This window comes from Lepidochelys kempii, chromosome 8, assembly GCF_965140265.1.
Source record: "Lepidochelys kempii isolate rLepKem1 chromosome 8, rLepKem1.hap2, whole genome shotgun sequence".
NCBI lineage: Eukaryota > Metazoa > Chordata > Testudines > Cheloniidae > Lepidochelys > Lepidochelys kempii.
The window spans coordinates 76,660,219-76,687,265 of record NC_133263.1 but is presented as its reverse complement, the minus strand read 5'-3'; the positions used below and the strand labels follow the sequence as shown (position 1 = coordinate 76,687,265).

The 27,047-nt window shown below is 41.5% G+C and overlaps 1 protein-coding gene across 5 annotated transcripts; it reads left to right on the top strand.

Annotated features, from left to right (window-relative positions):
- Positions 1–3,171: 3,171 nt before the first annotated feature.
- On the top strand, positions 3,172–26,803 carry LRRC8C (leucine rich repeat containing 8 VRAC subunit C). Of its 5 annotated transcripts, none has more exons than XM_073357120.1 (4): positions 3,172–3,310; positions 4,117–4,198; positions 19,780–19,921; positions 22,456–26,803. In XM_073357120.1, exons 3-4 carry the CDS (start codon positions 19,784–19,786, stop codon positions 24,715–24,717), a joined length of 2,400 nt encoding a protein of 799 aa, XP_073213221.1. In that variant the 5' UTR covers positions 3,172–3,310; positions 4,117–4,198; positions 19,780–19,783; the 3' UTR covers positions 24,718–26,803. The 5 variants fall into 5 exon arrangements, with proteins under 5 accessions (XP_073213221.1, XP_073213222.1, XP_073213225.1 ...); XM_073357123.1 differs by lacking the exon at positions 3,172–3,310 and adding an exon at positions 3,321–3,484; XM_073357122.1 differs by lacking the exon at positions 3,172–3,310 and adding an exon at positions 3,321–4,011.
- Positions 26,804–27,047: the final 244 nt, after the last annotated feature.

The following is a 27,047-nucleotide window of genomic DNA, read 5'->3' as shown; positions in this document are numbered from 1 at the left end:
CAACATTCCACACAAAGATGGACTACAAGCCGTCAGGAACACTATCCCCGATAATGTCACGGCTAACCTGGTGGCTGAACTTTGTGACTTTGTCCTTACCCATAACTATTTCACATTTGGGGACAATGTATACCTTCAGATCAGCGGCACTGCTATGGGTACCCGCATGGCCCCACAGTATGCCAACATTTTTATGGCTGATTTAGAACAACGCTTCCTCAGCTCTCGTCCCCTAAAGCCCCTACTCTACTTGCGCTATATTGATGACATCTTCATCATCTGGACCCATGGAAAAGAAGCCCTTGAGGAATTCCACCATGATTTCAACAATTTCCATCCCACCACCAACCTCAGCCTGGTCCAGTCCACACAAGAAATCCACTTCCTGGACACTACAGTGCTAATAAACAATGGTCACATAAACACCACCCTATACCGGAAACCTACTGACCGCTATTCCTACCTGCATGCCTCCAGCTTTCACCCTGACCACACCACACGATCCATCGTCTACAGCCAAGCTCTGCGATACAACCGCATTTGCTCCAACCCCTCAGACAGAGACAAACACCCAAAAGATCTCTGTCAAGCTTTCTTACAACTACAATACCCACCTGCGGAAGTAAAGAAACAGATTGATAGAGCCAGAAGAGTTCCCAGAAGTTACCTACTACAGGACAGGCCTAACAAAGAAAATAACAGAACGCCACTAGCCGTCACCTTCAGCCCCCAACTAAAACCCCTCCAACGCATTATTAAGGATCTACAACCTATCCTAAAGGATGACCCAACACTCTCACAAATCTTGGGAGACAGGCCAGTCCTTGCCTACAGACAGCCCCGCAACCTGAAGCAAATACTCACCAACAACCACATACCATACAACAGAACCACTAACCCAGGAACTTATCCTTGCAACAAAGCCCGTTGCCAATTGTGCCCACATATCTATTCAGGGGACACCATCACAGGGCCTAATAACATCAGCCACACTATCAGAGGCTCGTATACCTGCACATCCACCAATGTGATATATGCCATCATGTGCCAGCAATGCCCCTCTGCCATGTACATTGGTCAAACTGGACAGTCTCTACGTAAAAGAATAAATGGACACAAATCAGATGTCAAGAATTATAACATTCATAAACCAGTCGGAGAACACTTCAATCTCTCTGGTCACGCAATCACAGACATGAAGGTCGCTATCTTAAAACAAAAAAACTTCAAATCCAGACTCCAGCGAGAAACTGCTGAATTGGAATTCATTTGCAAATTGGATACTATTAATTTAGGCTTAAATAGAGACTGGGAGTGGCTAAGTCATTATGCAAGGTAGCCTATTTCCTCTTGTTTTTTCCTACCACCCCCCCCCCCCGAGATGTTCTGGTTTAACTTGTATTTAAACTTGGAGAGTGGTCAGTTTGGATGAGCTATTACCAGCAGGAGAGTGAGTTTGTGTGTGTATGGGGGTGGGGGGGATGTGAGAAAACCTGGATTTGTGCTGGAAATGGCCCACCTTAATTATGCACATTGTAGGGAGAATGGTCACTTTGGATGAGCTATTACCAGCAGGATAGTGAGTTTGTGTGTGTGGTTTTTGGGAGGGGGGTGAGGGGGTGAGAGAACCTGGATTTGTGCAGGAAATGGCCCAGCTTTATTATCATGCACACTGTGTAAAGAGTTGTCACTTTGGATGGGCTATCACCAGCAGGAGAGTGAATTTTTGGGGGGGTGGAGGGTGAGAAAACCTGGATTTGTGCTGGAAATGGCCCACCTGATGATCACTTTAGATAAGCTATTACCAGCAGGACAGTGGGGTGGGAGGAGGTATTTTTTCATATTCTCTGTGTATATATAAAGTCTGCTACAGTTTCCACGGCATGCATCCGATGAAGTGATCTGTAGCTCACGAAAGCTCATGCTCAAATAAATTGGTTAGTCTCTAAGGTGCCACAAGTACTCCTTTTCTTTTTGCGAATACAGACTAACACGGCTGTTACTCTGAAACCTCCAAAGAGTTCCTAACATTTGTTTCTAAATATTTTAAAGCCACAATTCCTTTGATAAATGAAAAAGGTTATCCTGATTTCTGGAGGGATGATGGGGATCCCAAATAAACATCAAACTATCAGAGAACAAATTCTGAAATCACCTGGGTGAAATGTGTGGGGCACGTTCAGGGAGAACAGAGCAGCTTCCCTATGAGAAAGGAAATCCGGAAGAACTGCAACCCTGAGCCTGACACTCTCACTCTGTCTAGAGCACTGTGCGGGAAAACGTGTCCCCGAGCAATAGCTCCATTGATCTCATGGCATTAGTCATCTGTGTGAAGTTATGTACTTGTTTACAGGCTGGGGGCTAAAAGACACAGAGAAGAGAAGAAAAGGAGTACTTGTGGCACCTTAGAGACTAACCAATTTATTTGAGCATGAGCTTTCGTGAGCTACAGCTCACTTCATCGGATGCATACCATGGAAACTGCAGCAGACTTTATATACACACAGAGAATATGAAACAATACCTCCTCCCACCCCACTGTCCTGCTGGTAATAGCTTACAGAAGAGAAGCAGGAAGGATTGGCTGGGGAGCCCAGGCAGGGCAGTAACCCAGGGCCAGATCCTGCAAACACTGCCTATCAGGTGCACGCTCCCTGCAGCTGCCAGGGGGCAGGGATTGGGGTAGTGGACCCCCGCCTGTTTTCCTATTGCTCAGTGAGTTTGGTGGGCTAGAAGGTGCCAAGCTGGCTTTGGGGCACTGACAGGGCAGTGATGGGTGACCAAGGCTTGGCTTTCTTCCCTGCTCCTTGCTGCTAGGGGCCAAGGCTCGCTGCTGGGCTCTACTGGCAGGACTTGTGGGGACGACTCCTGGCAATCTTCCCCCTGACTAAGCTGGGCCTAGGGCTGGCCAACCCCCCCGAGTCTCCAGGAATTAAAGATTAATCTTTGATTAAAGATGATGTCATGTGATGAAATCTCCAGGCATATGTCCAACCCTGAGCCCCGGCCGGGCTGGGCCCCCCAGGCGGGTTACCTCTCCCCACCCAGGCAGGCAGCCGCCGCCCCTCCCCGGCCCAGCCACGCGGCCGCTCTCTCGGAGGGGAGCCGCCCCAGCCCAGGCGGGGACTAGCCCCGCTTCCTGCGGCGAGCCCCTGGCGTCGGCGGCCGGGACTGCAGCAGGAGGAGGGGCGGGGGCAGCGGCCTCGGCGGCGCCCAGCTCGGAGCGGGGAAGCAGCCGCCAGCCGCACTGCCGCCGCCGGGAGCCTTGAGCGCCGCTGCCCCCGCGCCGCAGCCCGCTGCATCCCCCCAGGTAGGCGCCGCTCGCTGCCCCGGCCAGGCGGGATCTCATCCCCGCCCGCTGCCCGCGGGGAGCCGGCTCCGTTAGACGGGAACCCGGCAGCTCGGCATCCTGCGCTGTGCGGCGGTATCTGCCCCCGGGCCCGCGCCCCCAGCCCGCCCGCCAGACCTCGCCCGCAGCCTCCAGGTACTGCCCCGGGGAAGGTGCCGGCCGCGGGCTCCGGGCGCTGGAGAAGCCCTGGGAGCGGGCAGGGCTGGCGCCGTCGCGGTGGGGCTGCTCGAGGGGCTGGGAACCATCCAGAGGAGCCCGGAGGCCTTTCCCCTGCTGGCCCGGTGGGCAGAGGAGCCCTGGACCCGCTCGTTCCCTCCCGGGGGCTGGCGAGCTACCCATCCTGCCTTTTGCTAACCGGGGCAGGCAGCTGCATTTCCGAGGCAGGGAGGGCTGCTCTGTTGGGCAGCCGCGCAGAGCTGGGCTCCTCCAGCAGCCAGGGGAGGGGGGCCCCAGCTAAAGAGCCCAGGAAGTCGGTGAATGCAGCCAGAGTCACTAGGGGACTCTCTCCTCTCCCACCACCTTCACCCATCACTGAAGAGCTGCTGCGAACGTTTCGGTATTTCATTGTGCACAGTCCATCTCCCTCCCCCACCCCCACGTCTTCTGTAGCTCTGTGAAAGCCAAACTTTATCTGGAATCTCAGAATTTCCTCTGCTGACACGGTACGTTTTAGGGTTGCCATCAACATAAAGCCAATGTAGATGACAACAGACGAACCCCCAGCGTTGAAACCTGTAGCAATTTTGGACATTTGGTTTTCTGTTTAGAAACAGTAGGCTTGAGTTACCATGGTAGAAGCAACCCTGAGGAGTAACGGTACAGCAGAGGAAAACAGCATCAGCGTCTAGTGTAAGTGGCATGTTTTCTTGTTCCTGTTCTTCTGGTTTACGAAGAATTCAGGTAAAAGAAGTAGTCTCAGTAGTTGAAAGATAAAATAGTCGCGATTCATATGGATTAGTTGAGTTAACCTGTTTTTGTTGATATGGGGGGGGGGGGGATAAATAAGGGAAAGCTTTGAATATGCAAGCCACACTAAGTTCGACCTTTTGGTATATCTCTTTACAGAGACATGAACAAGGATTATTCCAGTCCTTTTTATGTACTCCGAGCTTAATCAGGAATCTGTGAAAAGGGGTTTATAAGTGATGGATTTGATTAGCACTTCCCAAGGTCTGAGCTCAGAAGAGCAGAATATTTTATATTAGAAATTTCAAACTGTGTATTCCTAGCTCTTATTTGTTATATGTGTGGTTTGGTAGTTAGTAGTAAGATTCCAACGTCATGAAAAGAGATGACCCAAGAGAAAATATAGTTAAAGGCTCAAGAATACATGGCTCCGATTTTTGTCAAAAATTAAAATGACCCTGATTTCAAGATCAGTTTAAAATAGAATTGCTATGCTACAATGTGCTGGATTTTTTTGTTCATTGTAAATGAAATGTAATTTATCCAGTTAACCAGACAGAGTTGACCAAGCAAAATGAGTAGCATATGAAAGTCTGCCAAATATACCTTATAATAATTCCATTAGGATTTTTTTCCCAAAATTGATGATTTTTATCTCACAAACAAGTACTTGGGGTATAGATTTGTTTTGTATTCTCTTACGAAATTTACGCTAGGTGTCAGAGAACATAACATTTGGAATAGCACCATTAGAAATATATGTAAACCTTTGCTTGTACAGATCACTTAGGTTTTGAGGATACTATGGAGTATGCTAAGAAAGAGAAAAGCTCTTTTAAAAAATACATACATATGAACAGTTGGGGGTGGAAATTGCAAACAAAGCAAAGGAAAAAATGTATGCTGTTCAAATGTAATAAAACTCAGTTAAAAATCTATGTATTTTAATTTCATTTTTGGGCTTGATCCTTGTAGTTAAAAGTCCAGCACTCTTCATTCCCACTTAATGATCTGTATCTACTGAAAACTCCCTTTCACTTCTGTGGTGCAGGGTTGGACCTTGAAGAGGAGTGGAGGGTGCTGAGCATGTCACAGAATTGGGCCCTATTATGATTTTTAAACTAATGGTAACTTGCTTATGTGTAAACATGACTGAATTGTCGCCACTGATGCATAAAGGCCTTGTACTGAGCACCTGTGGTGTCTGAATCATTTCCTTTTCCAGTCTCTCTCTAATCCTGTTAAAAAGTTTGCTGAAGTTTTTGCTTTGTTCTCCTTCAATGTCTGAGTGTTTAAAGGCAGCCACTGGACAGCTCGTATGCAGTTTTAGATTTTATGGTATTATTTACGTTGTTCTGTGAATTGGTTTCAAATGTAAACTTTTGGTTCCCAACCCTAAAAATCTGATTACTCTGTACATACGCTATTTGTGACCAGTGCCTCCTGGTTCCCAATAGAGGCAATCAGAAGAATCTTTCTGAGTTTCATCACAAAGGTACTTAGTTGGGTGCTCAGCACTTTCTGGAAATCAGGCCTCTTTAGTGTGCATCAAGCTGGGCTCCCAAAAATTGAGGCATCCAAAATCCCTCATCACTGTTTAAAATGTATGCCCACATTAGTGGATATATTTCTGTAGTAAGTGTGTGTGTGTGTGTGTGTGTTGGGTGGGGGCATGAGAAAGTTAAACAAAACTCGGGTGGCTGGATGGTCAATAGGCAGAATTATACTGTCTTGTGATCACATGGGCCAGAAGGTGTCAGCACTACAGGAGATGCAGAACCTTGGCTTTCTTTGAGCAGTGTCGTGCAGTGACCTTAGAACAACACTGCTTTACTTCAGAGGCAGCGAAACTTGGCCTTCCTTAACTGGAAGAAATATGCTTCCCAACCAAACACCTCTGAATGTGAAAGGAAATGAAAGAGGCAGTTCGTCAGAACAAGTCGCAATAGTGGAAGCTGTGTATTTAATTCTCGAGCTGGGCTGGAGAGGGTTTCTCTCTTTCTTTCTGCTAAACATTTTGATGAACCTGATTTTTTTTTTCATTCAAATTTTTTTTTTAACTTTTTTGGGGTTTCTTAACCTGAAAATCAAACATTTTTCACTTTCTAAAATCTGAAAAAATGTTTGGTTTTCAGGTTTTCTAAGAAACCCCCAAACTTTTCAAAGGAAAGAGATTTTTTTCATTAAAATCTCAGTGTAGCTGAGAAACCACTTTCCACCCCAAAAAGACTCAATGGAAAATTTTCAGCCAGCATTTTACTCCACACATTTGGTGCACTGGAAGCTTCTCTCTACAGTTCATCCTTTACCTCTCTGTCTTGAGATCTTGTGACATAACACTATTTGGGAACTCAGGGCACAGTGAATGGGGACCTCTGAATACCGTCGATGCTGTGGATTTATTAGGTCTTTTTCTCCCCTTGAGAATGACAAGATACGAGGCTTGCTTCACCCTTTTGGGCTCTGAGTATGCAGTTTGTACCTGCTGTACCTTCAGGCATAGCTCCTTTAGTGGGATAATTCACTCCCAGGGCAGGCCAGGCACTGTTACCACTGTTGTTCTCTGCCAAAGGAAGCTTCTTTAAACTTGTGCAGTAGACACTCTGAATTGGCTTCTTTTTATTCCTCTATAAAAGTGCCAAACCACATCCTCAAACTAGGCGTTCCTCTGCCTATCTTGCCTGAGGGGCCTGATATGGTAGGCATTCTCAGAGCAAGCTTAATCTCGCACAAAATGGCTTGTGAAGGAGTAGGTGGTAATTACATTTGCAGTGGAGCAGAGGGACTGAACCTGGGTCTCTCACCTCCCAGGTGAGTGCCCTAATCACAGGGTTGTAGAGTCATTCTCACGCTCTCTTTGGCTCTGTGCATATTTAATTATTTATACACAGTAGAACAACTTCAACAGGGGACACTGAGAGTGCTCTCCCCCAGAATATCCCAGGGACCAATGGTTAGGGTACTCTTCTGACGGGGGAGACTTAAGTTCAGATCCCTTCTCCACATCAGGTAGAGGAGGGGAACTGAACCTGGGTCTCCCACATCTCATTGGGCTAAAAGTTTTATAAGGGAGGACACTAGCACCAACACCTCGTCCTCTGTTTCTTGCAAACCACAGTTTAGATGGCTAATTCCAGGAGAGGGTGCAAAGCTGAAAATCCCAGGCACAGATAGGCACCTAAATCCAGCCCAGATTTAGGCACCTCACTCCTTTGGAGAATGAGCCTTAGGCCACATCTCTCTCCTTGACATTTCCTCTGGTTAGCTGAGGTGGCTCCCCTACTCAGTGTGTTGGCTTTTGTGAATTCTAATCTTCAGTGCTTGTCTCTCCCCATGCATTCTATAGGGAGCCTGGATGCCTACATTGGCATTGTGGATTCCACTGGTGGCAAGTCACCTAAAAGTTAGGCATTGCAATGCCTAAGGGCTGGTTTACACTACAAAGTTAAGTCAGCTTAACTACATCACTCAGAGCTGTGAAAAATTTCATGCCCTGTGCAATATAATTAAGCTGAACTAAGCCCCAACGTAGAAATTACGAAGTCAACCAAAGAATTCTCCCATCAACCTAGTTACCACCTCTCGGGGAGGTAGATTTACTACAGCAATGGAAAAACCCCTTCTATTGCTGTAAAGTATCTATGCACCATTGTAGCCTTTTCATGTAGACATACCCAGAGTCCCTTTGGAGATCTAGCATCTGATCTGGACTGACCACTTGCATGCTGCTGAAGATAACTGCTAAATGCAGCAAACCAAGAGTCAAGTGCTGCCCCATGTATCATACCAGGTATGTCACACTGGAGTGCCCAGGTTTAATGCTGAAATGCAGTAACAAAAAAGTAGATATTGAACTGTAAGAAATGTAATTTCTGTTTGTCAGCTGAAGAGAGACAGTTGTTAGGCAAGTGCTATAACTGGTACAATCAATCTTGATGACTTTTTGATGAACTGCACCCTCCTCTTGCATTGTGACATAGAACTGCTGTTAAATACCTTTCATGCACACCTTGAAAATAGAACAGAGGAAACCCATTTTAAACGCCATTTTGTAAACACTATTACACCTGCTGTATTATGATCAGAATTCCAGACAACTAAAAAAATTTTGGCTTGACTACTACTAGGAGTTACCTTTCTGTGTGTTGTGGTATACCAAAAGACTTTTTGGTTAAGAAAACTCTAATCTGCCCTCAGAAGGGCATGGCTGGACACTGAGGCCGAGTCTATACTATGGGGATTATAATGGCATAACTCTGGTGCTATAGCTACGTGAGTATAACGCCGTAATGTAAATGCAGCCCACAGCAATGGAAGGAGCTTTTCCGTCACTGTAGGAGCACCATGCCCTGAGCTATGGTAGCTAGACTGATAAAAGTATTCATCTTCTGTTGACCTAGCTCCACCTACAGTGGGCGCTATGTGGATTTTTCACATCCTGAGCACTGTAGCTATGTCGACCTAAATTGTAAGCGTAGACCAGGCCCAATGAGCTGAAAGAGTCCTATAAAGAGTTCAGACTCAGATCTGTTTTTCTAGATCCTTCAAATCTTTGAGCTTTATGTCCTGTAAGGATCCACTTAATGTTAGTAGTTATCAATATACAGTAGCTGTTAACATTTCTTTTTCTATTAATTCAGAACAGGATTTTGAAATAAGGAGGTTATCTGGACAGAATGCCTAAAAAACAGCAGTCCTACATATTTTTTTTTATGCATGTAGACTATATCAGTTTTAAAAATTTGAAAATTATATAAACTAGCCTTTCCTATTGCCCAGTCAGAAATGATACTATTAGTATAAAATGGGCTATGCTTCTATGATTGATCTGTCCTACAAATGTGGTCTCTAGTGGGAAGCTTTTTACACTAAGGAGAAAAATGTGTGATATACATTTCTGACTGAAAATATCTGTATGTTTATCCAGGTGTATTGGGATTAATATTTTATAAGAATACTGCAAACTTTAAAAAGTCCCCTTGTACCACATGCAAGGGATAGAAGAAAAGATCCTTTATATGAAAAAGGCATAAATCATGAAAGCAGACACTTCTTTAATTTTCTTTGGCTCCACTACAGTGTGGTCTTTAACATTTCAGATGATAGAACTGCTTGAGACTCAGAATGGATCTCTTTAGGTATTTTTATGTTTCCTGACCTGGTCATGGTTGATTTTTAATTTTTAATTACATCAGTGAAATTTGTTTATGCAACTTCAGATTTATGGATAATGAATATTTGTATTCAGCTATGGCCCCTACATATTTCTAATCAATTAATTGCACTATTTTTTACAATGTTTGTATTCCCTAAAATTTAGGATTATTCCTAAGTGTCTGTGCTATCTGAATATGTTAAGGATTTCTGAAGAACCTGGCAAAACTTTTGCTTTTCTGAATCAGGTTGTCAGATTTTAGGATGTCTTAAAATATCACTTTTTGAATAATTTCTTCTTACTCTATGTTTGAGTTTGATCTAATAGTTTTTTTTATCATGTACAGAGCATTTTGAGGCAGAGTCCTAAGCTTGAAAGATATGTTAACCCTGTTAAGATAAGAGTGTTATTCCCAAAGCTGCAAAATGCTGTATATGCCTTTTGAAGCAAAAAGAAAAGGAGTACTTGTGGCACCTTAGAGACAAACCAATTTATTTGAGCATAAGCTTTTGTGAGCTACAGCTCACTTCATCGGTCTCTTTTGGGACAGAAAATTTGGGGACTTTACTATTTCTCTAAATCCTGCATAACTTGTGTACACACAGCTCTCATTGACCTCAGTGAGGTTTTGAGGCGCATGATCCAGCCCTACTTTTGTGTTTCCGTAATCCAACAAAGTTGAGAGAGCAGTTGAGTATGCAAATGTGTTTATGCTACTCACATGAAAAGGTATTATGGCTTTTATGTATTAAAAAAAACAACAAGAATATTTTTTTGGGCTACTAACTCCGCAGCAATAGTTTCACTTGTGTGTAGGCTGAAATTGCTGTTACATACGTCAAAGAGGAACTGATTTTATATGCTGTGTTTTTAAATGTATCTGGTGGGTCTTGAAGTTTGTCTCTGAGTTTCTTCTGGAGCAGTTGATGATGTCACAAACACTTAAAATAGAACAAGAAACATTTCTTGCACTTCCTCCTCTGTATTTGTTATGTGTGTGTCTATTATTGTTTTCCAACATCTGCACATAATGCCATGTGTCTGCAGAATGACACAAGCCACCATTTTCAAAAGTGACTAGTGAATCTGGGCTCCTAGCTGGAAATACCTGAGATGAAATCCTGGTTCCACTGAAGTTGATAGCAAAACTCTCAATGATTTCAGTAGAGCTAGGATTTTCAGGTGAGTGTTCAGCACTTCCTGAAAATCTGCCTCCCTTTAAAGTGTCTGAAGTGCCACACACTAGTTGCTTATAAAAGACTTGGCCCCAGTCCTTGCCCTGGGGGGTCCTAGAAACTGGGTAAACAGAATCTTAGAACTCAGGGTTTTACTGGAAAGTGATGGAGAATCTTTTTAAAATGCTGTGTGTGTGGAAATGTGCTGAATTATAGCCCTGGAGACAAAAGTCCTATTTCTGCACTGGACAGGCATAGCCCAGGGAACAGTGTATAAGCCTCGTCCTGCAGCCCTTACCTAAGGAAAACTCCCATTAAAGTCAATGAGGAACATTGCTCATGTACAGATGGTAGGATGGGGCCCTATTTTGTGTTTGAACCCTGACCTGCAGGGACCATCATGTTTCGAGGTGAGAGAATAATCCATTCTACAGAAAAATTCAATGTTGTCCCTCCACAGAAGGCCAACTAGTACTAATTATGATGTGGGAGATTTTTGTTCTTTGTGGTATCAAATCAGCCTAATTTCACAAAGCCATCAGAGAACAATTTTCAGTCACTATCAGCTCAGACTGGATTCTTTCCAGAGAACTAGAGAAAATAATCTATAGCACTGTTCATCCACACATCCTGTCACACTTTACAAAGGTAGTAAGCCTCATTATGCACATTTTACAAATGGGGAAACTAAGATATAGAGAGATTATGCAATGAGCCAGTGACAGAGCTGGGGCTCGGACTCCTGACTCTTACTCCATTGTCTCGCTCATTAGGCCACATTTGTTGATCAGCCCCATCCCCCAAGAAAATGAATTTCAAATATTTTGTTTTAAAATGTTTCTAGAATACAGTAAACATGTAGACCTAAAAATAACTGCTTTGAGGACATAAATGGATCTTTTAAAATGTATTTTTACACACTTTCCAGTTCTTTAAAATTGAGTTTATTATTGAGCAGTAGCATCACTTGTTTGTATTCCTTGTTCCCAAATATTGATGTTTTTCACTGTGAAATTCTTAGTTGTGATCAACAGAACTAAGGGAAGCTCACCAAAAAAAAAAGCTGGCAAAAATTGTAAGAGCTTTACAAATGATCTGTATTCATTGTAGTTTTTCCACCAGTCCACAGAAAATAGTTGTGGCTTCAAAGCTTAACAGGGGAGGGTGACTCATTCTTAGATATACTGTTCCCTTCAAATGCCTAAAAGGTAGGAAAAAGTTAGTAGTAAGAGTTTTATTTATTTACGCATGTTATTTATGTGTTACAAGAGGACCATCCAGAGGCCCCAGTCAGGATTAGGTACACACTGTGTTGGACACTACTCAAACATATAGTAAAATGATTGCCAAAATCGAAGACATCAGCCAAGACCTTATTATATATTTTACACACACAATTAAAAGAACATTGTTAAGATGATAAAGTCAAGCTCTTAAATGTTAGGAAATGCCAGTATTAAGGTTGCCTGTGCACCCTTTCCCTTTTGTGCATATGAATAACGAAACAGTCATCCATTATGTGGTCATGTACTGTTTTTTTCCTTGCCCAACCAGTTCCAGTCTTCTGGTTCCAGCTCCCAGTTTCTTTCCCCCAGTCCCAGGCTCAGCAGACTCCTTGTCCCAATTTATTCCTTTCCCTCCCTTTGCCTGTCCTTTGTCCCCTCTACCTTCAAATCAGATGGCGTCCTCCAAAATGCTGACTGGGTGCCAGCAGAGGATGGGATTCATTGAGAGCACAGGAGAGACAGGCTCCCTATTGGCGGTTACAGTGCCCAGCCTGGAGTAGCTGAGAGCAGCAATTTCAGAGAAATTCCTTCTGCGCCCCTATAGCTTGGGGTTGGAGCATACTCCGTAACTCTGCCGCAATGGCACATGTGCACTGTCCAGTCACACACAGGAGCTGTGAGGGGATGGAGTATGTTCAGTCATGCTGTGGGCATGGTGCATTCACTGTCTGGTCAGCACTAGGAGCAGTGAGAGGCTCAAGCATGCTCAGTGAGGGTGGAATCTTCAGTTATTTCTAGCTACTAAATCAAAGAAGTCTCCACTGAGCATGTTTAAACTGCAATTTTTCAAAGGCTTATAACTTGGCCTAATTTGGCAGATTTTTGCCTGGACAGCAAAAGGTTCATCACTGACACAAACACCAGGTCCTACCAAATTTCAAGTCCCTGCTTCAAAGCCTTTCAAAGAAAAAAATCTCAAGAATTTTTTAATATGGGCAAAATGTATTTTCCCCCAGTCTTGTTCTCAGAAACAGTGGAACCATACTGGCTACATTTTTCTTTTAAAAAAACACCAACTATTTCAGACTGAGGCAGACACCCAGCATGCAAAATTTCAGGCCAAACAGTTCAGCAAAGTTGTAAAAAACTGAAACAAGGTCTTAAAATGGGAATTGTCGGATGACCTCAATACATGGTAGAGCCTTCCCTGCTTATTCTACTACTGTTCAGTCCAGGTCAAAACTTGGCTGTAATCAATGGGGCTCCACACGGGTGCAGTGATTTTTGCCTAACCCAGCACCCCAGGTACACCCATGCGGATCTGGCTGCAGGACTGTGGCCATAATTTAGTCTTATCTACTCTAGCTGGCCAAACAAAGAGCTGAATCCCGTGGTCTCTGTGCAGACAAAAACCAAAAAATAACTCGGAAGATTTATCTGCTCAGAACTGCAGAATTGGGCCTTCTGTCATTAAAGTTTAGCTTGTTTCCTTAACTTGGTGTCTCGTCCAAGGCCAAAGATATTACAGTATCCCTTGAAAGTTGCACTGAAATATTACTCGTAACAAATGTTTACGGTCTGTGACAAAGTGCTCCAATTTCAGGAGTGTGCAGTGTAATGTTTTATATGAAGTAATACTCCGTGTATCCAGCACTCATCCAATACAAGGAACATAAATGCTTACAGACTCCATCAGCCCCGCAGCTCCCAGGCCATAGGTTCATTGCTGCTCATAATTGCCACAGCCTGTATGTTAAATATACATTGCTCTCTGCTTTTTTAATTAATATGAATGGTCCATAATTTGTGTATGTGTAAGCCCAGAGACTTACTTGCAGCAGTTTTCCAAAAGACACTTCATAATTCATACTAACACAAACAGTATATGTAAGCCAGCAGGGAGAGCTACTTTTGCCTAGCCCAGCACTTTGTGCCATCAGTGGATCTCCTGGCTTGAAATAGCGTGAAGTCCCCCATGGTTACCATCTGTCCCAAAATCACAGAATAGTCTTGATGCACAAACCTTCCACTCACAGCCCTGCTGCTGTTCTGCCCTCAGCTGAAGCCTGCCTGACCTTATGCCCTTCTAAAGTCAATGGAAAAAATTCCCACTGACTTCAGAGGAGCAGGATCAAGTCCATAGCCTTGTGACACACCCTCAAGAGGTGATGGCATTGATTCTCTATCCTATACTGATGCAGAGTTATGACTGTGAAATGTATTGCCAGCAAATGAATAATTTTATATCTCGTAGCTGGTTATTTTAAGAAATCCCACACCTTTCAAGCCTCCAAGGTGTATTTAGTTAATTATACCTGCAACCCTGTCTTCCTATTATTGTCACCTTAATCTTCTCTCTTCTCCTCCATTGTGTTCTTCACTTCCTGTTGCATCAGTGAGCTCCTGGAGACTGTCTTATTAAATATTTGCATCCAGCACAATGAGGCCCTGATCCTGTAACACACACAATGAATAATGATTGCCTCCCTGTGTTGTAAAACAATTGATTATCTTGTTCCACATGAAGAATAAAAATAGAGAAAGGCTTGACCTGTAGTGAAAAACTCTGCAGTTTGGCAGACCCATTACTCTTGGAGTGGCAAATCTTGTTCCTCTGTGGGTGGTCATGTAAGAAACAAAAACAGTGGAGCTGCCATTTTATACTGTATGTAGCAGACAAGCTGTAGTGAAGCTGTGTATGGGGACCCAGTCTTGGGGCATTGTTCAGCGAGGATATGGGGATGGTGTGGGAGGTGGCTGGGACAGATGGGGCCTATCAGTGGGTCAACAAATGATACCAATCCCCTGATCGATCTCCCATTTAGGGAGCGCAGAACAGTCGGTAGCCTCTGCCACATCCTGGAGACTGCAGTTATTCTCCCAGAGAGGTTGATCCACCTGCTGGTACAGGGAAGGGAAACTCCATCCTTCCATCTCCTGCATGTCACCTGTGGACAACACATTTGTTTGGCACTTAAAGAACCTGGGGAAAGCAACTCTATACAAGCAGCCATCTTGGTGTCAACTTTTTATTATTTTTGGGTGTTCCATGAAGAAAATATGCTAAGTGGCCATACAGACATCTACAAAGACATGCTCCCTATCCCAAAGAGCTTGCAATAGATAAAATAAAGGGACAGTGTCCAATTCATTCTTTATATTTCATTGAATCTGCTTTTCCAATCATAATACCTATTTAAATTGCATTTGGAAAGCAGAGACAGGTAAGTTAAAAACGCACAGCAGTTTCATGTGACCAACCCCCTTGTGCAGGTAAAGGTTAGTACGTATCCACTACCAGTTATGCTACACAGAATGAAGTATGTTACTCAACAGACATCTCTTTAAAAATGACCATGGTAGCCTGTTATTAGACCCAAAGGCTATAGTCGCACTATCGTTGGCTGTATCTTTTTAATTCAGGACAGTATTTTAGATGCAGTTGTGTGTGTGGTTTTAATTCTAAAGTATTTTTCAAGACACTTGACAAAAACACACTGGAGAAAAAATATAGTAAAGCTCTTATAAACTACTAAACTACCTCTCCAGCCTGGGCCTGAGGATATCAGCCCCACAAGGGGATAGTCAGTGAATGGAAAACCCTGCTCTGCTAGCATCACCCCTCCCCAGCTGCACCCTGCAGGTATTCCTGTGAGCTGTCAATGGTTCAGGAATTGAATTATTTAATTTCCTTCCTATCCTGAAATGCATGTCATCTGCATCTCCTGATCTATAAAATATATTCACTTTTCTCTTCAGCCACATTGGCAAGAACCTTCATTACTTCCTAACTGTCTATACCACTTTTCTTTATTTAATTTGATGAAGGCCAATTGCAAACAGGCAGATTAGTGCAATGGCGTAGCCATTTTAGAATCATAATTTGATTTAATTTCTCTCATTTATTAATGAGACTAATTTGTCTCCAATTCCCTTCTTCCCCACCCTCATCTATTTATTCTCCTTAACTCCTTTAGGTTGCATTAACTCAGTCTGCTTTTTGCTGCTCTTATCTGCTCCTGAAAGCATTAACTGACTCTGTGGGCCAAGTTCTCAGCTGATGTAAATGCTTGAAGCTCCACAGAAGTCAAAGTTGCTGTGCCCATTTATACCAGCTGAGAATGTGGCCCTCAGTGCTCTTGTTTGCTTCTTCCCCACATCTCCATTCCCAGCATATGCCTGTTTGTTTATTATCTTCATATTCCTTCAGAAGACCACACTGTCCCCTTCTTTTCCATGTGCTATTCTTTTGCTGTGGAATTTCAGGGTTCCTCAAAATTCTTCTGCACTCCTGTATTTTCACATCTCCTCTCATTGCCCATATTCACTGAATCAATTTTCAGTTTCCTTTATTTTCCATTGTTTGAAATACCTCCCTAGAAACATTAAAAATATATTTCCCTACTAACCCTCCCCCCCCCCCCCCCAGTTTTCTATCTGGCAAACCCTGAATTTTATTTTGAATTGTTTACAAGCTTGTTTTGTGTTGTTTATCCCTCCTTGTTTGTATACCACCATTGGCTGGTTCTCAGAACAAAGTTTAACTTGGGCTTCTTCTCTTAATTCTCTGCAGCAGCAGAATACCAGATAGTCTAGCTCATGCCTCCCTTTCTTTTTTAAATTTCTGGAGAGCAAGGTGGGGTAGGGGAAGCAAGAGAGAAAAGAGAACGAGAGTGATGATTTTAATTAAGAGTATTTAGAATTCAGAGATTCTCCAATCAGATTATAACAACATTTAATGTAGGTCAAAGTTTAGGCCTAAACTACTGGGTATTGTGCCTGTAAATAGTAACTGTGGATGCAACTGAATTGAAGTCAGTGGAGCAGTACCAATTTACACCAGCTGAAATTCTAACCCACAGTGTTTAAATTCATCTTTAATATTGCAGTTCCTTTTAATAACATAAGAGAAACTCCAGTAGTTAATGTGTTGATCTGTGTCCTGAAATGTGGCATTGGTTTTAAACTGTCTCTGTTTTGACTTGTTTAAAATAGTCAGCAGAATATAGATTGAATCTGAACCTTTTCCGTTTGCAAAGTCCTTGTCACATCTGATTGGAAATGAATCTATGAATAAAATACTGTTTGACTGTAACACTTCTTTAGTGTCAGAGTCCTTGTGCAGTCTGGAGGAGTTCTTTAGCAATTCTTTGAAAAAGATAAACATGCAGTCTGTTTTTCTGAAGCTTTGGAATCCTCTGCTTATGGAATTCCAAGGTGTCTTCATGGCAACAGGGCTAGAAGCGGAATGTGTAAAATCAAGCTACTGTTGTAAAAGAAGTGGTAGTTATATATATCCACTTTTCGTTCAGTCATTCAATCCAGCAGCATTGTAGAATACAGATACCTTCCTTTGGATTTCTTACAGGCCTCTGCTGTGATTTCTAGTGCCACAAAGGTAGCCTGCCATTAGAAATGATTTTCTTGAGAGAATGACAGAAAATGGCTCAAATATCCCATACCTTTGTGACCAGTCTCCATCTGAATCTTGCAAATATCCATGTTTGCAAAATATTGCAAAAGAAGGATCAAGTGTAGAAAGTCCCCACTCTATGTACAAAGGACACCCTTTGTATTCTATTCAATTCAATTCCTGTTCCTTGTATTCATTGTATACTGTCATTATTGTTCATTAGTTCATTCACGTCCACCATTGGGACCATATATTGAGTAAAGAATGCTGAACAGGACCTTAAATAACATTCTGATATAGTTGTCACAACAAAACTAAACACTAGATTGACTCACCCCTGACAAGTTTTTTTAATAGTAATTTTTTCCCTCTTCATATCAATATTTTTCAGAGTGCTTTTCTTCCCTGGTGAGGTTCTCTAGTCTGAAAGAATGGTTACTAATTTTCAGGTGCTATAGATCTTGATTTAAAAAAATGAGTTGGTCTGTTTCTATTTTTAAAGTAACCAATGTATAAACTTTCTACTGTGCAACAGTAACGGGGCTAAGTATTATCTGGCGCTGGTTTGGACAAAAATTTCCATTCTGTGGGAAATTCTAACATTCCAAATTTTTGTTCCAAATCAGAACAAAAAGCCAGAATTTTGACATTTCCCACAGCATGTTTCAATACGACATTTTCTGACAGAAAAACATTGCATCTGAAAATTTTCAGATTGTTCAAGTATTGTTGCTTAGGTAGACTCAGATCATCCTTCTCGACAGATAGACCTGCTATAGAGGATGCGAGAGATTTTCCCCATGGAGATTCTTCCTCATCGTCTGTGGACCACCAACAACACAGTGATGTGGTCATGTGCTCTTGAGCAGTTCTGACATTCCAGCTAGTGGAGGGTCATGCTACATATGCTCATTATCCAATATAGTAGGAGGGGAAGGGAAGGCGATCCGAGGAGCATTTCCTTGTAGTGGCATAGACTATATGTCTTCATCTAAATTCCTCATCAGTTACCTGCCTATAAATTAATCAAACACAGTTACGATAAAACAAAACTTAAAAATACATAGAGAAAGCAGAATTCAAATTTAGCCGGGCTTCCCACTGATTTCAGTGCAGAATGATTTCCCATCCCATCCACTACTATGCTCAGTGCACTTCTTGCTGTATGTTGCCAACTCTCATGACATTAGGCGCTGTTCTTAAAGCTTTCCTTCTGGAGTCATAAGATTGTGTGAGAATCTCAACTTTGGTTTAAAAAAAAAAAAATCTACCCCTCAGAGTTGTGGAGAAAAGCTTGAAAATGTGAAGCCTACAGGATCTGATGCGAGAAGACATATCACCTCTCCATCCCAAAAACAAAAAACATCCCACAAAAAAATCACATCCCCCCCCCAAAGTTGTTGTTAAAACAAAACAAAAAATGATTTTGAAGCCATTCTCGTGATCTGTGGGATTTTTGAATGTTTGGAGCTGGCAGTACTTCTGTTATCAGCAAAATGCCAGTTTCCAATGACTGAGCTGACAGTCAGGTAAATAGCAAAGCTTTATCAGGGATCACTAAGTGGCATCTAATAGACTAACATTGTATTTATATATTCTTTAAAAATATATCTGAGTTTTTGTAGAAAAATAATAATTTTAAAATAAAATCTGAAGGAATAGCATTCCAAAATTATTTAGATTTGTTCTGGAAATAAAGAAAAGGAAGGAAGGAATCTTCCTAGCAATGGCCATAAAAGAGTGCGGATTGCAGTATTGAAGAAAAAACAATTTATGACATGCTTTAGCTCTTGCTCAAGAGTCTTTCCTGTGAGTGACACTTATGGGCACTGTGATGCTGTCAGGTAAAGGATACCTAAAGTACAGTGCTCCACTGATAAGTGCTGGTCATATAATTTAAAGGGATCAATTTTTCCACTGTTTTCTAAAAGAAAAGAGAGTGAAGAGAAGGTTTATCCTATTAATCACTCATACCAGCTCTTCCTCTTTTGAAGAAGCACTTTTCCCCTGGTTTCTCTGCTGAGTTTTTGTGAGATAAGCACACAGATATCAGAAGGGACTCTCTTGGCTGGATGTAATTTCATAAAGAGAGCCGTATAGCATCACCATTACTGCAACAAACTGGGCATCAGTGCAGGCCTATTGATACTGACACTGCCTGATAAATAACTCTGACTTTTAATATGGTTTTGTGAAGTAATGCTTCAGTTGTAGTGGTTTCGTTGACAGTGTATGAAGTCTGAGGATTTAAGAAGACAATATGTTAATGTAACTAATGCTTAGAGTGCCTTCTATCCAAGGATCTCCAAACACATTATAGCCATGAATGAATAATCCAGAAACATCCTTGTGAGATGACTATTATGCCCATTTTTAGGTCCAAGGCACTGGGAGGGAAGTATGGGAAGCATGGAATGCCTAATGATTGTAGAAGGTCAAAATAGCTTCTTCTTTTTTTCACCCAGTGAGTCAAATATCTTTTTCCATGAGTCATATGGAATGGAGGAAGATAGCATGAAATGACTAAACACCAGCCTTGCTTGACTATCTTTCAGAAACATGATTCCTGTCACCGAATTTCGTCAGTTCTCTGAACAGCAGCCAGCATTCAGAGTACTGAAGCCATGGTGGGATGTGTTTACAGACTATCTCTCAGTAGCCATGCTGATGATTGGTGTCTTTGGATGTACATTACAGGTAAATTAAACAAAGTATAACTTAAAAGCATGTTGTCAGGGGTGTTCAAAAAACGCCAGACAGAGCCTTCTTCAGAAGACCATTATCAAGTTTTGTGTTCACTGTAGTCACTGACAGCAATGCCAAAATCTGCTGGCCCAGATGAGTAATTTGTTTGAACAGATGAATAAAATATCATGGCCCAGACCCATAGCTGCTGAAAATCAGAAATCAGTGGAACTATATTGATTTGCACCAGCTGAGGAATTGGCCCATTTGTTTTTTAATGATCCTCAGTCATGGCAAAGGAGGGTGAGTAGATTTTGTGCCTAACCTGGTCAATTTTCATTACAATTTTGCAAAGCAAGCCTGACTGTAGAGTTAAATTCTTGTTTTTCCCTCTTTATTATTTACAACTTTCTTAGGGTCTTAAAATATATTTTTGTCTTTTCACATTTGGCACACACAAATTTTATTTTTCTCCCTGTGTTTTGAATAGAGCTGAAATGAATATGCTTATTTTATTCATAACCACCCATAATTAATAACTGCCTCCTCCATGCCAAAACATTTCAAGGATGCTTGGTACATAAACAATTGATGTTAACTGCTGGGTTAGTTAAATGTTGCTACAGAGCCAAAATCTGATGAGGAGCAGAAAGCATTATGTATGGTGGGCTCCACAAAAATACCTGTTGTTTAAAAACAATATAGATATTTGGTCATGAATATTTTTTGTTTTTACATCTGTAAATTTGAAGGATCTTTCCACCAGGTTTGAGAGTAGATCAAAGTGTAGACACATAAACATTAACAGTGTCCCTTTTAATTAAAAAAAAAGGGGGGGGGCCCTAAATTGTGATTTTGCGTAGGAGGCAGTGCACAGTTGTGCAGACCCAGGAACTACCTATCAAATCAGATCTATCTCCCAGTTTTCCCCATTCTAGTTAGGACATACCCTATGCTCGGATTATACCTCGTGCAGTATACATCCCACAGCCTTTGCTCTACCTACTGTTTGCCCACCTATGCAGGAGTAATGACTCGGCAGAGGCTGCTTCTCTTCTGCATAGACCTATAGAGCATGCCACAATCTGGCCCTACGTTTCTGTCACTGATATGAAATAAGTCTCATCATTTCTTGTTTAACCCTTATGCCGTTTCTTACCGATTCACATTTTCTTAGCAGGATTTTGATCCAGCTGACACTGCTGGATCCAGTAATACCTGTAATGTGAAACTCACATTCCCTAGGAAGTGAAGTGAAAGGGACAAATTCTCTGCTGTCATAAGCTGGCAGACTTCAGTGGAGCTCTGCTCATTGACACCAGCAGGAAATTTGCTCCTGAATTTCAATGATAAATGTCTCAAATTGTGCAGGATGTAAGTTAGAAGTTTGTTTGTGTTATATTTTTTAAATATCTTCTGCTGTGTACAGAAGATCTGTAAGTATGTGATATATTCAAAAATCACACTTCACAAGGGCACTTTTTGGGCTAGCAGCCAAGTGTTTGTTGACATAAACAAAGCATAGTTTCAGTCACTTGCATACTTAACTGCTTGACTGAATAAACCACAAGGGGAATGGTGTGTGAAAACAATGCAAATGAAACAGACAAATATTTACATTCATGTTTGCTACAAATGTGTAAACCCAATTTCAAGATAATGGGCCAGATCCTCAACTGATGTTGATTGGGGTAACTCTGTTGACTTCACTGGAGCTTTATACCAGTTTATACCAGTTGTGGATCTGGCTCAATGTATGTAAAGGAGCTTTCTAAAGCCTGATCTACACTACTGTGGTAAGTCGACCCAAGTTACGTGACTTCAGTTAATTGAATAACATAACTGAAGTAGACATAGCTTAGGTCAACTTACCGCGATGTCTACACAACGCTGTGTCGATGGGAGATGCTTTCCTGCCGACTTACATTACTCTTCTCAGGGAGGTGGCGTACACAAATCAGTGGGAGAGCACTCTCCCATTGATTTAACATGTCTTCACCAGACCTGCTAAATCGACACCCACTACATTGATTGCAGCAGTGCCAGTCTACCGGTAAGTGTAGACATAGCCTAAGTTTCAGCAGTTACCATGCTGGAGATAGTTAAAAAATAGTGGTGGGGTCCAATTCTGCTAGGTGGCATGCTCCCTCAGCTCCTGCTGAAGCCAATGGGAAGTGTGGGCACTCAGGCAGAATAAACCCCTGTGTGTATGTGTGGTGGGTTTAAATCTGATTGGTTAGTGCTAAATTCATGCAGTGATCATGAAATCAAAGAGAGAGCTATACATTCATAGGTTTGTTTATATGTGGAAGATTTTTTTTTATGTATGGAGACGACTAAATAGGTCAGACAATCTAGTTTTTAGCATATATATTAAGGGTGTGATTAGCACATAACTAATAATAATGGACTTAACCACTGAACTGGTACTCAGCATAGAGTATGTCAAGGAGAAATTACATTTTGCTGATGCTATTATCCAAACAGTTATGACATTAGGCATCATCTCTTCATAATTTGAAAGTGTATCTTTCTGTGTGTTTCAGGTCATGCAAGACAAGATAATATGCCTTCCAAAAAGAATACAGCCTTCACAGAATCACTCTCACATTCCTAATGCAGTCCCAAATACAACTCCACTTCCTCCACCCAAACCATCCACTACTCCTGCCACTGTTGAAATGAAAGGACTAAAGACTGATTTAGACCTTCAGCAGTATAGCTTTATAAACCAAATGTGCTATGAACGTGCACTGCACTGGTATGCAAAATACTTCCCTTACCTTGTCCTTATACATACTCTGATATTCATGCTATGTAGTAACTTCTGGTTCAAATTCCCTGGATCAAGCTCAAAAATTGAACACTTCATTTCCATACTGGGGAAATGTTTTGATTCTCCCTGGACAACAAGGGCCTTATCTGAAGTGTCTGGGGAAGACTCAGAAGAGAAGGACAACAGGAAGAACAACATAACAAGGTCAAATACTATCCAACCTAGCACAGAAGGCACTTTGGTCAAGACTCAGTCTTTAAAATCGATACCTGAAAAGTTTGTTGTAGATAAGGGGACGGCAGGGGCATTGGATAAAAAAGAAGGAGAACAGGCAAAAGCACTGTTTGAAAAGGTGAAGAAATTCCGACTGCACGTTGAAGAAAGTGATCTGCTCCATGCTATGTATGTTCGTCAGACTGTACTTAAAGTTATTAAATTCCTTATCATTATTGCTTACAATAGTGCACTGGTTTCAGAAGTTCAATTTACAGTAGACTGTAATGTTGACATACAGGACATGACAGGATATAAGAATTTTTCCTGTAATCATACCATGGCACATCTGTTCTCTAAACTTTCCTTCTGCTACCTGTGCTTTGTAAGCATCTATGGACTAACATGCCTTTACACTTTATATTGGTTGTTCTATCGTTCACTAAAGGAATATTCCTTTGAATATGTTCGGCAAGAGACTGGAATTGATGATATCCCAGATGTTAAGAATGACTTTGCTTTTATGCTTCACATGATAGATCAATATGACCCTCTTTATTCAAAGAGATTTGCAGTGTTCCTGTCTGAAGTCAGTGAAAACAAGCTGAAACAGCTGAACTTAAACAATGAATGGACTGCAGATAAATTGAGACAGAGGCTACAAACAAATGCATATAACCGGCTAGAACTGCAGCTCTTCATGCTTTCTGGACTTCCAGACACAGTTTTTGAAATTACAGAGCTGCAGTCTCTAAAACTTGAAATAATTAATAATGTTATGATACCAGCAACCATTGCACAGTTGGATAATCTCCAAGAGCTCTCTTTGTACCAGTGTTCTGTGAAGATCCACAGTGCTGCCTTGGCTTTTCTGAAGGAAAATCTGAAGATCTTGAGTGTCAAATTTGATGACATCAGAGAGCTTCCACATTGGATGTACGGGCTCAGAAATTTAGAAGAGCTCTATTTAATTGGTTCTCTCAGTCATGATATTTCCAAAAACATTACTCTTGAGTCTTTTCGGGAACTTAAAAGCCTTAAAATTCTCTACATTAAAAGCAATGTATCCAAAATCCCACAATCAGCAGTTGATGTTTCAAGTCATCTTCAAAAAATGTGTATTCATAACGATGGCACCAAATTAGTGATGCTCAATAACCTGAAGAAAATGGTTAACTTGACTGAGTTGGAGCTGGTTCACTGTGATTTGGAGCGCATACCTCATGCAGTTTTTAGCCTTCTCAGTCTCCAGGAATTGGATTTAAAGGAAAACAACCTCAAATCAATAGAAGAAATAGTTAGTTTTCAATATCTGAGAAAACTTACAATCCTAAAACTGTGGTACAACAGTATAACATATATCCCAGAGCATATAAAGAAACTCACTAGCCTAGAGCGTCTTTCCTTTAGTCACAACAAAATAGAGGTTCTTCCATCCCACCTATTCCTATGCAACAAAATCAGATACTTAGACTTGTCTTACAATGATATACGATTTATTCCACCGGAAATAGGAGTGCTGCAAAGTTTACAGTATTTTTCCATCACTTGTAACAAAGTGGAGAATGTGCCAGATGAATTATACTTTTGCAAAAAACTTAAGACTCTTAAGATTGGGAAAAATAATTTATCAGTCCTTTCACCTAAAATTGGTAATTTAGTATTCCTCTCCTATTTGGATATTAAAGGCAATCACTTTGAAATTCTCCCGCCTGAACTTGGTGAGTGTAGGGCTTTGAAGCGGACTGGCTTGGTTGTGGAAGACACTTTGTTTGAAACTTTGCCTTCTGACATTAGAGAGCAGATGAAAGCTGAATAATTTACTTCCTTTTACTCAGTTTTACAGAAAGATGCTTCTACCAAATATACTATATAAATAATTTGATAGTCTGAATATGCCTTTATTGATGTGTTTATTTTATTTTTTCTTTTGTCCTTTTAACACAAAACTATCTGTACAAACAAATGTGGAGTAAGGAATATATATATTTTTAAATAAAAATTTACTTGTATTTTTTCACAGTTTAAAAATATTTAAAAGTTTATTTTGCCCTGATAACAAAAGTGTCTGAAAAATTATTTTGTACTGGCAAAAGCTAATGGTTAGATCAACTGTTTCTTAATTTTGGCTAGAAGAGGATAGTGTGCTTCCAGCTGTCTACCTTGAGTAGCATATTTTTTAATAGATGAATGTATCATCTCCTGGGCCATTGTTAATACCTTAGGATCTTTTTTTCTAGGGGCTGATTCTGTGGGATGTTGAGCAGCCTCAATCCCTGTTTTCATCAATGGTGCCCAGTACCTCACAAAACCTGACCTTGATTAAATGTCCTTTTGTTGAGACTCCACACATACCAACTATTCTCCCAAGTGGTCAAAGTCATTTAGGCCTGGTGTACACTAGGCGGGGGATTGAGCTAAGATACGCAAATTCAGCTACTAGAATAGCATAGCTGAAGTTGACTTATCTTAGATGGACTTAAATCACTTACTTTGCGTCCTCGCGGCGCGGGATCGACGGCCACCGTTCCCCCATCGACTCCACTTCCGCCTCTCGCTATGGTGGAGTTCCAGAGTCAACGGCAGAGCGATCGAGGATCGATTTATCGTGTCTACACTAGACACGATAAATCAATCCCCAACAGATCGATCACTACTTGCCAATCCGGCGGGTAGTGTAGACATGGCCTTAGAAAAATTTCTAAGGGGCCTAAGGAAATTAGGTGCACAACTTCCATTGAAAGTTAATGGGCACCTAACTCCCTTAAGCCCCTCTAAAAATCTCAGCCTCCATCTCATGCAGTATGCTGAACAGAGCACATCTGCTGTCGTTATTCTTCAGAACGGAACGAGTAAGGCTAAGATTTTCAAAGTAGTATAAGAGAGTCAGTCTTGGAAGGAGGAGTACTTGTGGCACCTTAGAGACTTTATTAGTCCCTAAGGTGCCACAAGTACTCCTCATTCTTTTTGCTGATACAGACTAACACAGCAACCACTCTGAATCCTGGAAGGATTCAAGTTTTAGATTTTTTTAAAAGAAGGGGATGTAGCCTCCCACCTTCCATTAATTTGAACAGAAGGTATGTGACTAAGTCACTGCTTTGAAAATCTCAACCCAGATCTTTACATTCTGCAAGGTAAAGATGAAATACCACAGTCAGGGAGCTCTCCCTCCCATCCCACAACCAAGGGCCTATTCTTACACAGTGGTGAGTGCCTTCAACTTCCATTGAATTCACTCCCCTCCCCCCAACACTTCTTCCCCCCACACCAGGGTGTTTGGCATCTCATATGACTGAACTGTTTGGGGCTTAGGATCATTGCAGTTATCTTTGGTCTGTGAAGCTTTTGACCAGGAAACAAAAATGCTTCCAGCAGCTAAGAAGCTCTGCAGTGGGCTTGGTAGCATATTACCAGGCTTGGCAGAGGAGCCTTTAAGATTATCAGAAACCAGATTAAATTAAAAGAATCTAATATTAACATGTCAAGTCTCAGCATAGCAGAGGATGGTGGTGAAAATCACATTTGTTTTAATTTCCCAGCTAGTGATTAAATTGAAAATTGTACAATTGGAAGCCTGCTTTTTTAAATAATTTAATAATCTGTAATAGGCTGACACAATAGTATATCAGGTTGGGAATTTTATCAGCTAAATCTATGTTAAATTATTTTGTCAACTACTCCTGCCATTTACTCTTACATGGGCAGGTCTGGCAGGTGTTGTCCATTTTAATTCTATGTGCTGTTCGAAAGCTAATTTAAGCCTAATAAAAAATAATTTAAAATTTCCCAGGGCGTCTCCTCTTCCCCTGTATGTTTGAATCACAATGCAGGCACTGGATAATTGCTAGCAGATAACTAGAAATAAGTAAAAAGAAAAGGAGTACTTGTGGCACCTTAGAGACTAACCAATTTATTTGAGCATGAGCTTTCGTGAGCTACAGCTCACATCTGATGAAGTGAGCTGTAGGTCACGAAAGCTCATGCTCAAATAAATTGGTTAGTCTCTAAGGTGCCACAAGTACTCCTTTTCTTTTTGCGAATACAGACTAACACGGCTGTTACTCTGAAACTAGAAATAAGTATTTCCTTTGAAAGGGCAGTCATGCTGTTTGTAAATTGCAGGGGCTTGGCTGCTAATTTTTCAAA

Coding starts and splice junctions, on each gene's coding strand:
- LRRC8C (XM_073357121.1), top strand. CDS start 19,784: ATGATTCCTGTCACCGAATTTCGTCAGTTCTCTGAACAGCAGCCAGCA. Junction 19,922..22,455: donor TCTTTGGATGTACATTACAG/GTAAATTAAACA, acceptor TGTGTGTTTCAG/GTCATGCAAGACAAGATAAT.